The sequence below is a fragment of the Fukomys damarensis genome, unplaced genomic scaffold, assembly GCF_012274545.1.
Source record: "Fukomys damarensis isolate Sample0158 unplaced genomic scaffold, DMR_v1.0_HiC HiC_scaffold_24, whole genome shotgun sequence".
NCBI lineage: Eukaryota > Metazoa > Chordata > Mammalia > Rodentia > Bathyergidae > Fukomys > Fukomys damarensis.
The window spans coordinates 65494246-65509374 of record NW_022900936.1 but is presented as its reverse complement, the minus strand read 5'-3'; the positions used below and the strand labels follow the sequence as shown (position 1 = coordinate 65509374).

The 15129-nt window shown below is 33.4% G+C and overlaps 1 protein-coding gene and 1 non-coding gene across 5 annotated transcripts in view; both read left to right on the top strand.

Annotated features, from left to right (window-relative positions):
• The first annotated feature begins 13 nt into the window (after positions 1-13).
• Iqcb1 (IQ motif containing B1) overlaps positions 14-15129 on the top strand; it is a 46182-nt gene continuing 31066 nt past the window's right edge. For 2 of the 4 annotated variants that reach the window (XM_010629993.2, XM_010629990.2), the window contains exons 1-7: positions 14-124; positions 559-659; positions 3777-3887; positions 4112-4271; positions 4733-4862; positions 7159-7252; positions 10329-10428. In XM_010629993.2, coding sequence (XP_010628295.1) covers positions 3788-3887; positions 4112-4271; positions 4733-4862; positions 7159-7252; positions 10329-10428 — 584 coding nt within the window. In that variant the 5' untranslated portion in view covers positions 14-124; positions 559-659; positions 3777-3787. The other 2 variants (XM_010629992.2, XM_010629991.3) reach the window with 2 other exon arrangements.
• On the top strand, positions 7654-7762 carry LOC117283324. Its single transcript, XR_004514291.1, has one exon. It is a non-coding gene; the product is annotated as a U6 spliceosomal RNA (small nuclear RNA).

Below are 15129 nucleotides of genomic sequence, written 5' to 3'. Positions count from 1 at the left end.
TGGCCCGGAGGCTGCCGGTCCCGCCCCGCGGCCCAGGCCCCCTTTGTGACGCAAGCTGCCGGTTTGTGGTAGTTCTTGGTGGGAGCGAGTTCCTTTGAGGGGAGGAACCTGAATTCAGGATTAGGTAACTGACCTGAGGAGGTGGGTGAGAACTGAGAGGGCGGGAGAGTTCTGGGGGACCCCGACGCCGGGATCCTGTCCCTAGTGAACCGCCTCTGTGACCTCTTAACTGTAGAATTGGCTGCTCCATTCCGTTTCTGTGGAGATCTGAGGTAGGCACTAAGGCCCGAGGAGGGGCAGTATTTATGGGTACGAGGCCTGGTAGAGCCAAAGCCGGGTCGGGAATCCAAAGTAAAGGAGCCCGCGCACCCAGAGCCTTGGCTCTCGGACCTGACTCAAAGCGACGCTGTTCCCTGGCAGTCATTTTCTCACCCATAAGTACCAGAGAAGTTCTCAGATCTGTCAGACTGGAGGAGGGAAAAAAGAGGATTTGAAGTTAAGGACTGCGGACAGGATCAACTGTAATTGGATAATATTCAGTTTCTTTATTTTCATCAGAGTGATTCGCAGAAGCAGTGAAAGCAGTGAAGAACCCGGCCAGGGAAAAGTGATTTCTAAAGGATCGAAGCTAAGGCTGGAACCAATGTTCTGGCAACAGGGTAATACCATTAATACTGATCAGTAATTGTCTTTTATTGTCAGTGTTCATCAGTTTATATTGAAGATGGAAAAAAACATTGTATTAGAGAAGAAACACTCAAGAAAAATTTACAATGGTTGTAATATTAGATGGTTATTTTTCATAGTAATTATGTAATGAAATTACACTTTCACTGTCTTCTATGTTAGGTAGATTTGTCAGTTTATGGTTCCAGGTGAGTAAGTGCACGTGTCTCCTTCAGAACATTTTTCATAACTGCCACTCTTAAGGTAGGTATATTGTTTCATAGAGAAAGTAAGCATTCAGTTTCTGGAGCCTAAAACTATAATTTTTGGCTATTTTCTCTTGTAGGAGATGTTTACAGATAAGCAACCTGGCTCAGAGAACTGGAATCCTTTGATTTTATGCTCTAAATTGCCTATCTCATCTATGGAGCACTTAATATATATTTTATGTAGTTATAAATTTTGTGCATATTTATTTATGTGCATACCTGTGTACTCAAAACACACTGCTTTTTTCCAACCAAAGCATTAGGGAATATGTACTGTATAAAATCTTTGTGACCTTTGCATCTATCATATAGATACTTGGTTGTGATGTTTTAGTGATGCTTAATCCGTATTGTATCAAGGAGAAAAAGCACAAAGTCAAGTTTCAGATTGCCCAATTGCATATTTATTTCCTCTTTCAACAAGTATTTATTAAATACTTATTGCATGCCTGGGCACTTCTCTAGCCACTGGGGATATAGCAGTAAACCAGAGAAAGAAGGCAGCCACCAAAGGTGGTATGTGTTTTTCCTCACAAAATTTATGTTCTGGTGTGAATTTTCTCCAAACATTCAAACGAACTGTGTTATACTGACTCAAGAATAAACAATAGATTAATGAGATTACTTTAAGTAGAGTCCAAAATATTCCATGTGTATGTTTGTGCATACTTAGGGTTTAAAAATGTGACGTTTCAGATTGTTTTAATATGTTCTAATTAGAACCAGTTACCTCAACAATTTATGACTGTTGTGGGCATTTGTTCATTACCAATTTATAACCTCATCTAACTTAAAATATTTGGCTAGATTCCTATCATATTGTAAAAAGTTAAAAAATATTTTACTGTTGAAGATACAAGTAAAAAAACACAGAAACACTAAAAAAGATTAAGAGCATTTTTTAGCTCTTATTGAGTTTGTTGGTACTTTTTAAGAATACAGTACAGTAACATTCATCATTGGGATCTTGTACCTTTATGTGACAGTTCTTGGTTCTCATTTTTTCCCCATACTCCTGCCCTCCCTTCATCACCTCCACCCTCCCCTATTTAAAAAGATTTTATTTCCATTTTTTCCTTTTCTCATATTTTTTCCTTGTCCCTTATTTCCTTTCCCCTACCCTTCCTACTACCCTTCCTTAGCCCTTTACTTCCTATTTCACATTATCAATTATACAATTTGGATCTTATTTACACTTGTAGTTTTGCATACCAGAGAAACTGTTCAGTATTTACATTTGTGTGTCTTATTTATTTGTATTTATTATTTATTTCATACTTAAGAGTATGGCCTCGATATGCATCCACTTTCCTATGAATGACTCTAGCTTCTCATTCTTTATGGCTGAGTTGTACTCCATTTTATAGAAAAACCACATCTTTTTCTAGTTTCCAGCTGATGGGCAATTGGTCTGTTTCCAAATTTTAGCTACTACAAACTACTGCTATAAACATGGGCACACATATATCACTGTAGCTCTTAAGATAGACTTTTTCTAAGCATGACATAAGGCAGAAGTCATAGAGGAAAACAATTTTTATATGTAATTACATAAAAATTATAAGACTATGGAAAAGACACCATAATCAAACTTTAAAAATAAATGGCAGTGAAGGTGAAAATTTTTACAGCCAATATAAAAGACAAAAGGTTCATGTCTATATATGAAGAACTCTTATAGAAAAAAATATAACAAATTTTAAAAAGAACAGAAAGTACATAAAGGAAAAAATGGCCAGTGAACATAAAATGTGGCTGACCTCCCTAATACTCAAAGAAACAAAACAATGCTATATTAGTTTTCATTTGACATTGGCAGTAATAGAAGATTGTGTTGTGTGTGGCTGAGGCATGAGGATCACAACTTGAAGCCAAGCCCGGGAAAGGTATCAATTTAGTGAGATCTAGACTCAAAAAGGGCTGCAAATGTACCTTTGTGTGAGGGCCCTGGGTTCAATCCCCAGTACCAGACAAAAAAAAAAAAAAAGGAAGTGTATAAGTGAAGCTATAGTAAATAGTAAAATGAACACACCCTTGTATATTATTGGTGGAGGTATAAATCAAAATATTTTCTTTGGCAAAAAGTTGATAGAATATAATCAAAATTTGAAAAATATATATATTCTATGACTCAGCCATCCAACATTAAGGGAAATTTATCCTACAGGAATATTAACATGAGCACAGAAAGGCACTAATACTCATTACAGCATTAGTTATTATAACTACCTTAATTCTTTCCAGTGAAAGGGATGTTTAGATATATTTTGATACACTCTTCCAAAGGAAGTATAGCATAACAGCCATTGGAAAGAAAGAAATAATTATACGCACTATCTTGGAAAGTTCTTTGGCTACTGTGTACTAGAGTTGTACTGGGTTTTCTTAAAATATTTTCAGTAAATTTTAATGAATTATATTTCACCTAATAAAAGATAATTTTTTGATTTCTGTATTATATTTAATTCTTCAGTATAAAGAATGGATCATGATGCCAGATATAAAGAATAGGTAGCTTAAAAAGTGAATTATTCTAGAATTGTGCAGATTAGAGAGTAAATGTATAACTCCTAGCACAATTCCTGACTCTTAGTAGATAATCGCCATACTCACTATAACTGTTAAATGTAGCTAGAGTGATCTAGAGTTCTTTTACCTTTGCACTTGGCTAGCAAAAACAGTTTCCCTACAAGGAAAACCAATAAACAGAATTACCCTTTACTTCTTAAGGCAAGAAAAGCTAAGTTTTTCGCTTATATTGGTCTTATATTTTAAAAGTTATTTGGGGGGGAGTATTTTAGGGCTTTTTGATCTTTATTTTCTGATTCTCTTAAAATATAGGTGATTAAGAAATGAAGCCAACAGGTACAGACTCAAGGATATTATCTGTAGCTGCTGAAGTTGCCAAAAGTCCTGAACAGAATGTGCCTGTTATTTTGTTGAAGTTAAATGGTAAAAAAATAATTTTCTGATTAAGTACACTTTAAGTTAAAAACAATTCTGTCCTTGAAAATATTAACATTAGTTTCTTGTTTAGAGAAATCTTAATGTGATATAGCAGTAGTTTTTCCCTTTTAATACAGTTTTTCCTTTTTAATACTGTTCAAATTTAAAAATCAAATTGCTCTTGGATGTATTAAGCTAAAATAAGTATGTCTTATTTTCGTTTGCCTTAGAAATAATAAACACACCATTAGGAAGCTCAGAGTTGAAGAAAATCAAACAAGATATATATTGTTATGATCTCATTCAGTATTGCCTCTTGGTCCTTGGGCAAGATTATTCTCGGATCCAGGGTGGTTGGACTACAATTTCTCAGCTTACGCAGATAGTAAGGTAAAATGAAACAATAAATCAGCCTGTTCTTGAGGAATTTGTATTTGTTTCTAATTTTCAACATTTGCTGCTTTCTTATTCATCTTCCTAACAATAATCTGAATCTCCTTTGATAGGTTTTATTTGTACTTTTCTTTCATACTGTAGTCTGCAAGAAAAATGTATATACACTACAGGAAAAGAAAAACTTGACTCGTTTCTGTTTAATTTTGAGCCACGTGACTTCCATTTTCCTGAAGGGCTGATGTGTTAGTTTTTAAAGTATGTGTATCCTGCACTTAGATACAAACAAGGTCCACACCACAGTTTACTTCTCTAGAAAGTTGTTAGTTTGATTTTACAAGTTATTTATTGGCTTAGCAACAGAAGATTGATACTAAAGATTCTTAAAGTCCTGTGTCTATAGAAATTTAATATTCAGTTGAAATTTTGATTAACAAAAACTTGTGTTCTTGTTTTAGCCACTGTTGTGTGGGCTTAGAGCCAGGAGAAGATGCAGAAGAATTTTACAAGGAATTGCTTCCATCAGCTGCAGAAATTTTTTTAGTTTTGGTGAGACGATTGCAAGCATGTTTTATCAATGCAACTAAGGTATGTGTTTATTTAGTGTTTTGTAGCCAATCATTTATAAATTCTTGAGAAGCTGTTCCATGTTTTTATTTTTTTAATTTTTTAATTTTTTTAATTGAATTTATTGGTGCTTTTTAAGTATACAGTACAGTTACATTCATCATTAGGATCTTGTACCTTTACATGATGTATCTTGATTCTCATTTTTCCCCATATCCCTGCCCTCCCTTCACCCCCTCCACCCTCCCCTACTTACAAAGACTTCGTTTCCATTTTTTCCTTTTCTCATATTTTTTCTTTTTCACATGTGCAATATTTGACTGAAAGTATAGAGAAATGAATTTATATGTTTTTAAATTTACAACAAGAAAATTTTAGCTGGGCATGGTGGTGCATGCCTGTAATCCCAGCACTTGGGAGGCTGAGGCAGAAGGATTGCTGTGAGTTCAAGACCAGCCTGGGCTACGTAGTAAGTTCCAGGTCTCTCTCAACTACATAGTGAGACCCTGTCTCAAAAAACCAAAAAAAAGAAAAAGAAAAAGAAAATCTTCTCTACATTTGAAAAATTTTAAATGCTAGTTGAAACACTTTATATGACTTTTTAAAGAGTCTTCCTTACTAACTTAGGGTTTTATCCATAGGTACTTATATCCATAACATCTTTCTGACACATACTTTCTCCTTAAATTATATTGTCATTACCTTCTATACATGGAGGAAATTTAGTATTCTAAGCCTAGAACATTTCTTAGTAGCTCCCATGGTGAAGAACAACAAAGTTATTTTTTTAATTTGATTTTTCAGATCTCTAATCAACATTTCATTTTAAATGTTGAACTCTTCAATAATTATTTCTTAAGTGGATTGTGTTGCATACTGTATATACTCTTTTTTTTGACACCTAAGTTTAGAAATATGTTGTTTAATTTTCAAATATTTGAAGATTTTCTAGGCTCTTTGTTACTAAGTTCCAATTTAATTTTATTGTGGTGAGATAATATCCTCTAAATCATTTAATCTTGTGAATATTTTTTCCAGACTCATTTTATGGCCCTCCATGTTTCATCTTGGTTTATTTTTCCTTTCTTCACTTTAAAGATTTTGTTCTATTTTCTTCTTATATATATTGTTTCTCTTGTAAATTCATCCTTCATTCTTATTGTGAGCCTTCAGTCTTGTTATCTATTTATGCAACTTTTTTTCTGGCTGCCTTTTAAGACATTTTTATTTTCTTTGGTTTTCAACAATTTTTCTTTGATGAACTGTGGTTTGGATTTCTTTATACTTATCTTGCTTGGGATTTTCTCAGCTTTGTTTATCTGAGTTAATATATTCATTACATTAAGAATATTTTCAGCCACTATTTATTCAAAATTTTTTTTCCTGCTCTATTCTTTTTCCTTTGATCCTTCATATTCTTTTTTAAATCTCAATTTCATTTATTTTCACTCTGATCTTTATAATTTCTTTCCTTCTGTTAGTTTCAGAATTGAATTGTTCTTGTCTTTCTAGGACCTTAGGATACATCACCAGGATATTTATTAAGGATTGCTCTGTTCTTTCAGTGTGTGCATTCACAGCTATAATTTTCCCTCATAGAACTGATTTCATTATGTCTCATTGTTTTGGGTATGTTGTGCTTTCATTATAATTTGATTCTGGGAACTTTTTTATTCCCTGATTTTTTCTGTGATCCATTGTGTTTCCTAATCTCCATGTGTTTCTTCCAAGCACTCTCACTTAATGTTCCCCCTTTAAGGCTACTGATAATTATTTCTTGTCATTTATATAGCATACATTAATATATATTATTAAACTACATATGAATATTTGATCTAATTAGTACATATTCCTTATCTGAAATGTTTGGGACATCTACATGTGATTTTCAACCCTAGCTGCAAAACAAAATCACACACCCAACTTTGTGAAACTACAGATGTTCACACTTCACCTTTTGAGATTCAGATTCAATATATTTGGACTAACACCTGTGCACAAGTGTGTTTTAAAACTCCACAGGTGATTCTTATGCATGGCAAGTGGTAAGAAATCCTACTGTATATACTGGGAGTGTATAAACTACTTATCTTATCTGTTCATGTTTATCATTTCATTGCTAGAAGGTAAAGTAAGTGTTAATATACTGGAACTACAAGTTTTACAAGTGAAGACACTAAAAACTACAAGATCTTGTACCTCATAAATAGCTGTTAGATATGAAAACTGGTTTCTTCTCTTCTGGCTCCCCAGAGAGAAGTCTTTTGTTTAAAGCAAAGTACATAAAAGTAAGTTGGGTTTTTATTTTTGTGTTAAGGGTGAAGAAAAAGATGAATTACTACACTTTTTCCAAATTGTGACTGATTCTCTCTTATGGCTATTGGGAGGCCATGTTCAACTCATACAGAATGGTAAGATAAAAGGTTTTAATGTAACAGATAATCATAGAATCAAACACTAACAGTTTGACTTTAAAAAAAAATAAGTACCTTGTAAACTATACATATAACCATAGTGGAGTGAAAGCATGTTTAAATAACCCCACAATTTAAAAAGAACCATTTGGATATCCCAGATTTATACAATAAGCACTGACAAGATGAATATTGTATTAAAGGGAATTTGCCAAGACATATCTTTCTTCTTAGCTGCTTCTATTTAGTAAATCTGCAGTAAGGGTCAACTGAACAGTTTAGTCTAAGAAAAATTTAAGTTTCAAAGATTGCATTTAGATCTACTGTGAGAGAAATCCCTATGTATGGAGTAAATATGATTTTACTCATAGCTTGGCTATAAGAGTAAGTTTTATATAGTGCTTGCTGCGTCATCAGTACATATACTAAAATTGGAATCATACAGAGAAGATTAGTACAGCCCTATATAAGAATGACACGTAACTTCGTGGGGTGTTTCATATTTTTTGTGAATAGTTGCAAAGTAAATCTGAAAAACTATAAAAATTGTGTTTATGTAATAAATATTTTCCAAAGATGAAAGCTATTGACTGAAGGAAAATGTGTATTAAATATATTAAATAAGATGTTATAGGGGCCTGGGGACTTAGCTCAGTGTTTCCGCTGTCTGCCTCGCAAGCACAAGGACCCAAGTTTGATCCCCGGTACCCCCCAAAAAAAAGTTACAAAAAAAAGAGTTTTATATAATAGCATTTACGTGAGAAATATAAATATGTTTTAGTTTTATATTGATTTCTTAAAACATCTTTGATGATAATCATGGCACAATTCCTATTCTCTTTAAAAATTTTGTCTAATATAAACATGAAACTATAATTTTTTAAAACTTTTTAAAGTTAGAATTAAATTTTTGTTTTTGATTCCATTTTTTTCTTCAGAATCATGCATGCACAGAGAGTCAAATATTTTGCAAGTTTTGTTAAGAAAAATATAATCCTTGACTCTCAGGCCCATTTCATTTCCCATTTTTCGAGAGAAACTACTTTCAATTAGTATAACTAATACTCTTGATAGTTAGATCTATATAGCTAAATAATAATCCTAAATACTTTCTAAAAGCATTTTCTATTACTTTTTCATTGTGGAACAAATATTATTATTATAAGTTCCCTAATTTTTAAAGAACTGTTTAACCAGTAATAAAAAGTGGTACCTCAGTTCATGAACTTAATTAGTTCCATGACTCTGGGAAAGATGTCTGCGTTTGTGTTCAAGGTTAGGGGGAAGATTGCCTCATTCGTCATCCAATGTGGAGTTGGGGAACAGATGCAAAATTTTGCTTAATGCTTTTGTTCACCCCCTGAATTTTTCGCAAACAGAAGCATTCATTAACTGAGGTACAGCATTAATATAATGTACTTAGGACTATGAATTTAAAAACCTAGTAAAAAGAGAAAATACTTGAATAATTTCAGAAATATACTGTATTCCATTTTGAAAAGAACGATAGCAAAAGACAAACTGTTCCTGAAGTTAATCTATAGATGTAAAGCATCCAAAAAATAGGTATTAAAACTACATTAAAGGGTTGTAACATTTACATGCAATAAATAAATGGGTACATTGAAATTGTGGTTTCCTACAACCTTTTCCCTATAAAAGAAAAGACTTTGGAGAAATGCCAAACTGTTGCTATGGAATACCTAGAAGATGCAAGGTTGGCCTGCAGTGTCTTAAATGTCCAGTGTAAAGGAAATACTCAGAGACTATTAGGATTCTGTGAAAAGGACTAAGGAGACAAAATAAGGATGATTCTATTAGACAAAGGCAATTTGAATGGTAATTAAGATAATAACTATAGTGGATTAAAACACACCAAATACAGTGAGACTAAAAAAGAAATCATCATTGGAGTCAGCTAAGGAACTAATTAATTTCTTCACCGATAAATGAAGAATCCAGCCATTTAACCTGCTTTTTCTTATACATAGATGAGGAAAAATTTCCCTATATAAAAGTAATAAGTGAAAAATATATGATAGGATAGACCTCATTTTATAACCCTTCATGAATTACCGCATTTAAAAATTGATTGGCCATGGCTGTCAAATCTAAAGAGATAATCAAACATTAAGTTCTTTCTGGGGGATGAGCATAACAGATTGCAAGGGAAATAAAAAAAAGAAGAAGCTGTAGATTAAAAGAAAATTTAAAGGTAGCCAATCACAAATGCATGGATCTTAAATGGAAAAATATATTTAAGTACAGGGAATATTTTTGCTATCAAAATAGCAGAACTTAAAAGCCATAAAAATATTTAATGATGCAATTTTTCCTGAGTTTTTAAAAAATTGAAAAAAAAGGTTGTATAGTGAAATACTGTCTACATACACAGAAAGGAAGAACAAAAATTAGTATGTAAAAGAAACAAAATACTGTATTCCCTCAGGAGATAAAAAAGGAAAAAGAATGAAATTGTTTTCTGAGCTAAGATCAGATCCACAGAGCCAGGTTGCCAATGAATGTGGTCTCACTTTAATCTCATTACATTGGTAGAGAGGAAATAAACACTGGTATTTATTGGGAATCTAGCCTGTTCCACTATGTATTAAGCTAGCCATTTATTTCTAGTTTTACAGATAAAGAAATGGAGTTCTGAGAGGTTAAGCAAGTTGATTCAACAGCCAATGACAAGTTTTCATACTTGGCTGCTTAGAGGATACAAGTTATAAACCAATAAAATGAAACTTGTTTTTAATGTTTTCATTATTATTACACACAGATTGATTGCTAGATAAATTTAGGGATAGAGTAGATATTTTATTTACAATTTAAAGAGATAATAAGTTATTTCCTTGGTATTTATAGATGCTCTCTTGACTATATATGAGTAAGTAACTATTATTTATAGTTATTTAAAACTGCCTTCATCTTAAAAATCTTTTAATTGTATGGCATACAAAGCCAGGAAGTCTAGCAGCAATACTTATGTTTAGATTTAGTTTCAAAAGGACAGAATTCCACTTGTGTTAATATAGAAGCTTTATTTTAATCTTTTTTATCTCTCTTTTAGTACTACAAAGTGATCATTTCTTACACTTACTACAAACTGACAGTGTTCAAATAGGATCTACAGTCATGACCCTGCTACAGAATATATTACAGATGCACAGGTGACTTGGTTATTCATTTATTTTTATTTGGAAATACGAGTTTTATTCTAATTTTTCTAAAATCAATTGCATATGACTTGTACATGGTACTTAAACTGTATTACTATTGTCTTTCAGAAAAAAATCAATATAAAATATTATAAAAGACCTGGAATTTATTATCAAATTGGTATCTTATCTCAGAGCTGTAAGAATTCTCCAAGATGAATATAATTATGTATTATGAACATATACCAGTAAATTTTAAAAGAACTAAGGTTAAACCTCAGGCTTTGAGAATTAGTGTGATATCTGAAGAAAAATATTGGGATCACAATAAAAAATGTTTACATATTTTATTTAACAGACAACAAGCTCAACACGGTAAGTGCTAAAGAAGAGTATAGTTCTCAGATTAAAGTGGAAAAGCAGAATGAAGACAGCTGAAATAATATATTATTTCACTTCAATATGGATTTATTAAGCAACTGTGTGCCAAGTACTGTTTGTCATTGCACTTACAAAGTAGATTGAGATATAAACTTTGTCTTCAAAGATCTTGCAATAGAGTGGGAGAGATAGACACATGAACATAATTGTAGTCTCTTGCACTGCAGTGTTAAAGTTGTCCATGGATATCACAGGGACTTCTAACCCAAACTGAGAGGAGGTGCTTCCTGGAGAAGGTAACATCTGAGATAAAACTTTAAGGAAGATAAATTGACCACAGAGGATGAAGGGATGCAGTATTTCTAGGCGGAGTAGTAACATAAGGAAAAGCACAGAGATAAGAAACATCAGGCTGCAGGTGAAAGGCAGAGATAGTTACTTGGATGAAAAATTCAGTGTTAGAGGTGGCTAGTAAGTTCTGCAGATACTTAAGTCAGGAAAAATTTATGTGCATATTAAGAAAACTAAGACTTATATTGTAGACATTGGATATTTTTTAAGTATTTGAAAATAGATTACATTTGGTTTTGTTACTCTGGTGACTAGAGAAAAGGCAAGGGGAACAGAACTCTACACAAAAGTGACAGTTGGAGGAAGCAACCATAGCAGTGCAAATGAGGTAATGAAATCTGGGCCCTAGGGACTGGATTTTTAAAAGTAGTGAATTAAAATTATCATGACTTAACTTCCACTTTTGATTTAAGATGTAATAGTAGGAATGGATTTACCCTCTCATCCACAATTGTTTTCAAGAATGTGCCCCCAAAGATTTGAGAATCTCTCAGGAGTTTGACCTCTCACAAGTTCCCCCACCTCTCAACAGCATCATCCTGGGAGCCAAGCCTTTAATGCATGGACCTCCGTGTGACAGTCAAAAGCTCACAATTGCCCTGACATAGTATTGAGAGCATTTCCAGGCTGTGTTGTAGGGAGGTATATCCCAGCTTGAGTTGAAGAGAGGCAGCTGAGTCCAGGGAGAAGAAGATTACTAGAGTTCATATGACATAATACTAGAAAAGAGAGAGCTATACCAGAGTTCTTCAGAGGGATTCCTTGAAGTATGCAATATTGATGAGCATGTAAAAAAACTATTGAATAAGCAATCGAAAGGGATAAAAGTAACAGTGTCAGCAACTTACACAAGATTGGGAATAGTGCCTGTTTCCAGCAGCCAAACTAGAAAACCTCATTACATAATGGGGCATTGGGTAGAATATTCAGGAAGGTTTCACCTTGGTACTGGGGAATAATTTGCATTAAACTACACCTTATTCCATACAATCCAAACCAATCCTAAAAGCAAGGCCCAAAAGGACCAAACTGTTTCACAGTATCTTAACTAAACATGGTTATTGAAACTCCCTACATTTTAAAGTCTTTGTGTTATAGGACATCAGAGGCAAGAAGTTCAGCAGAAATGCTCATGCTTTAATTTGATTTTAAAAGGATGAAAAAAGTTGGTCGTGGGTAGCTTATGCCTGTAATTTCAGCACCTAGGAGACTGAGGCAGGAAGATCAGCATGAGTTCAAGGCCAGCTTGGGATGTATAGTAAGTTCAAGGCCAGCCTGAACTATATAGCAAGACTCTCAAAAACCAAAATAAGCAAAAAAAAAAAAAAAAAAAAAATCGACCCTTTACAGCTCTTGACAGTAACCTGCTTTCCCTTCTCTTTAGAAGGGAAGGGAAGAGTAAATTGGTACCCTTGTCTTTCCTCCCTTTCTCTTCTGGCAGTACCAGTGATCGAACTCAGGACCTTGCACCTGCAAGACAGGCACAGTGGCACTAAACTAAATTCCTGGCCCACTGGTGTTTGTAGTTTTGTTTTGTTTTTTCTTAAAAAAAAAAAAAAAAAGAAGAAGAAGAAGAAGAAAATCATCCCACTGGTGTTATCATAGAATATCAGCTTTGATCACTTTTTCTCTTCCTTTAGTACTACAAACTAATTTTTTTTATTACTGCAAACTGATGATATTCAGAATCTGCAGTCATGACTGTGTTACAGAACATACTACCACTTAACAGGTGACTTGTTTTTTCAAAATATTACTGATGTTTTATTCTAATCAACCTCAGCAAGGCAAAATGCAAATAGTCTTGCATTCAGAGAAGGACCAGGCATGAAAAAAGGAGGAAAATAGTACTCGCGATGAGGAGAATCTCTTGCTCAAGACTGATGCTGTGTTAGACAAGGACATTATAACTATTTTCCACATACAGGAAATTAAAAAATTGATCTGTATGACAAGATCCAAACTGAACTTCTTCATATGAAAACTATAGTATCTGAGATTAATAGCAGATTAACAGTGTAGAAGACTAGTGATTGCTAAGACATATCAATATGCATTATCCACAATGAAAGAGAAAAAATTTTTAAAGAAGTAAGGAAAAGCATATCAGTGAGCTGTAAACAAATTCAAGCAGGATTATTTGGGTATAATCAGAATACCTAAAGGAAGTAGTAGGGTCAGGGAAAAAAGTTGAGGAAAGTGGCTAAATTTTGCAGATTTGATGAAAGCTATATATTTGTGAGATTCAAAAAACTCATCAAACCCCAAGAAAAATAAACATGAACACAATTCCACATTAAAATATATTATAATTAAATTTCTTAAACCAGAAGAAAAGAGAAAAATTTAAAGGCAACCAAAGAAAAAATACTTTACATAGATGAATGAAAATAAAGATGATAGAAGTGTTCTTACCAGAAACAATACAAGCTAAAAGACTGTTGAGCAACGTCTTTATATGTACAGAAAATCACAGTTCAGAGTTCACCTCAGTTGTTCACAGATCTTTACTTAGAACCTAACTAATAATTGTTCTCTGCAACCCCTGCAATTTCCCTGAAACAGAAAATATCCTCCACAAATGTTCTTTTAGTGGAAGTTTACAAGTAGCCAATTTGAGAGTGTTACTCAGTTCTCGGTACTACGGATTGGCTGCCACCCTATAACCCCTCTGGCAGATGCATCGGCATTCCTGTATCACATAACAGGTTGCTGCATGTGTAGCTATCTCAACTGTTCTCAGTTTTGTTCTTAAAACTCTCAGATGCCACCACAATGCCCTGTCATCTTTTAAGGCTTCTGGTAATGAACCTAAGCACCAGAAGAAGTTTAAGATACTCCAGGGGAAAGTTGAGCTACTGGATTTGTGCTTGGTGCCACTGAGCTAAATCCTTGGCCCTTCCAAAGACACTTGTAATTAAATAAAGCAGTAATTGAATCTAGAATGTATAAAGCACTGTCAAAGTTTACTAAAGGCAGTTTGAAAACTGGGCAAAATATTTGGATACTTCATGAGAGAAGATACAAAGATAGCAAATACTCAACATAAGAAATTTTTGTCAGCACTATTAGTAAAGAATACCACCACACATTCATTAAGTGCCTAAAATTTAAAACACTTAACTGTTGACAAGGAAATGAAGGAGCTTGATCTTTCATACCTTGCCGGTGGGAATGTACAATCACTATAGAAAATACTATGGCCATTTATTAACAAGCTAAAACTATACTTACCATATTATCTGTCTGTTCTCCTAAATATTTGCCTAAGAGAAATGAAAATAGCCATACAAGACTTGTACACAAATATTCATAGCAACTTTATTTGTAATGTCTAGGGACTAGAAACAGTTCAGATGTCCAGCAACAGGAGAATGAACTGTGATGTATCTATACCATGGAATAAACTGGAGTAAACTATTCACTTGACAACACAGATAAATATAAAAATAATGCTAAATGAAAAAAGCCAGGCAAAAAAGTGTACATACTGTATTATTCCATTGATATAAAATTCTACAAAATATAGACTATTATGACAAAGCAGGTCAGTAGTTGCTTGCGGGGGAGATGTTAGGGAGGACACAGAGAGAAAAACTAACATGAAGCACAAGGAAACTTAAAGGATAGTGGATATTTTCATTTTCTAGTGTATGTTGGTGAGACATCCAACTGATCAAGTTATATGCTTTAAATATCTGCAGTTATATATCAGTTATACTTTAATAAAGCTATTTTGAAAATTAAAAACCCTTAGGACATGATACCCTGATGTGGAATAAGATGAAAAATGCAGTCAAATCTGACACCAGGTTTTCTATAGGTCATTCAATAGACTAGCATGTAATTCGTATAAGGAATTGGTTTTATGAGACAGATGATTAATTCAATGATGGTTATGTTGTAAATAAGCAGTAAAATAAGTGTCTATACACAGACTTGTCTGTAAACGTTCATTTTTGCTTTATTTGTAATACCCAA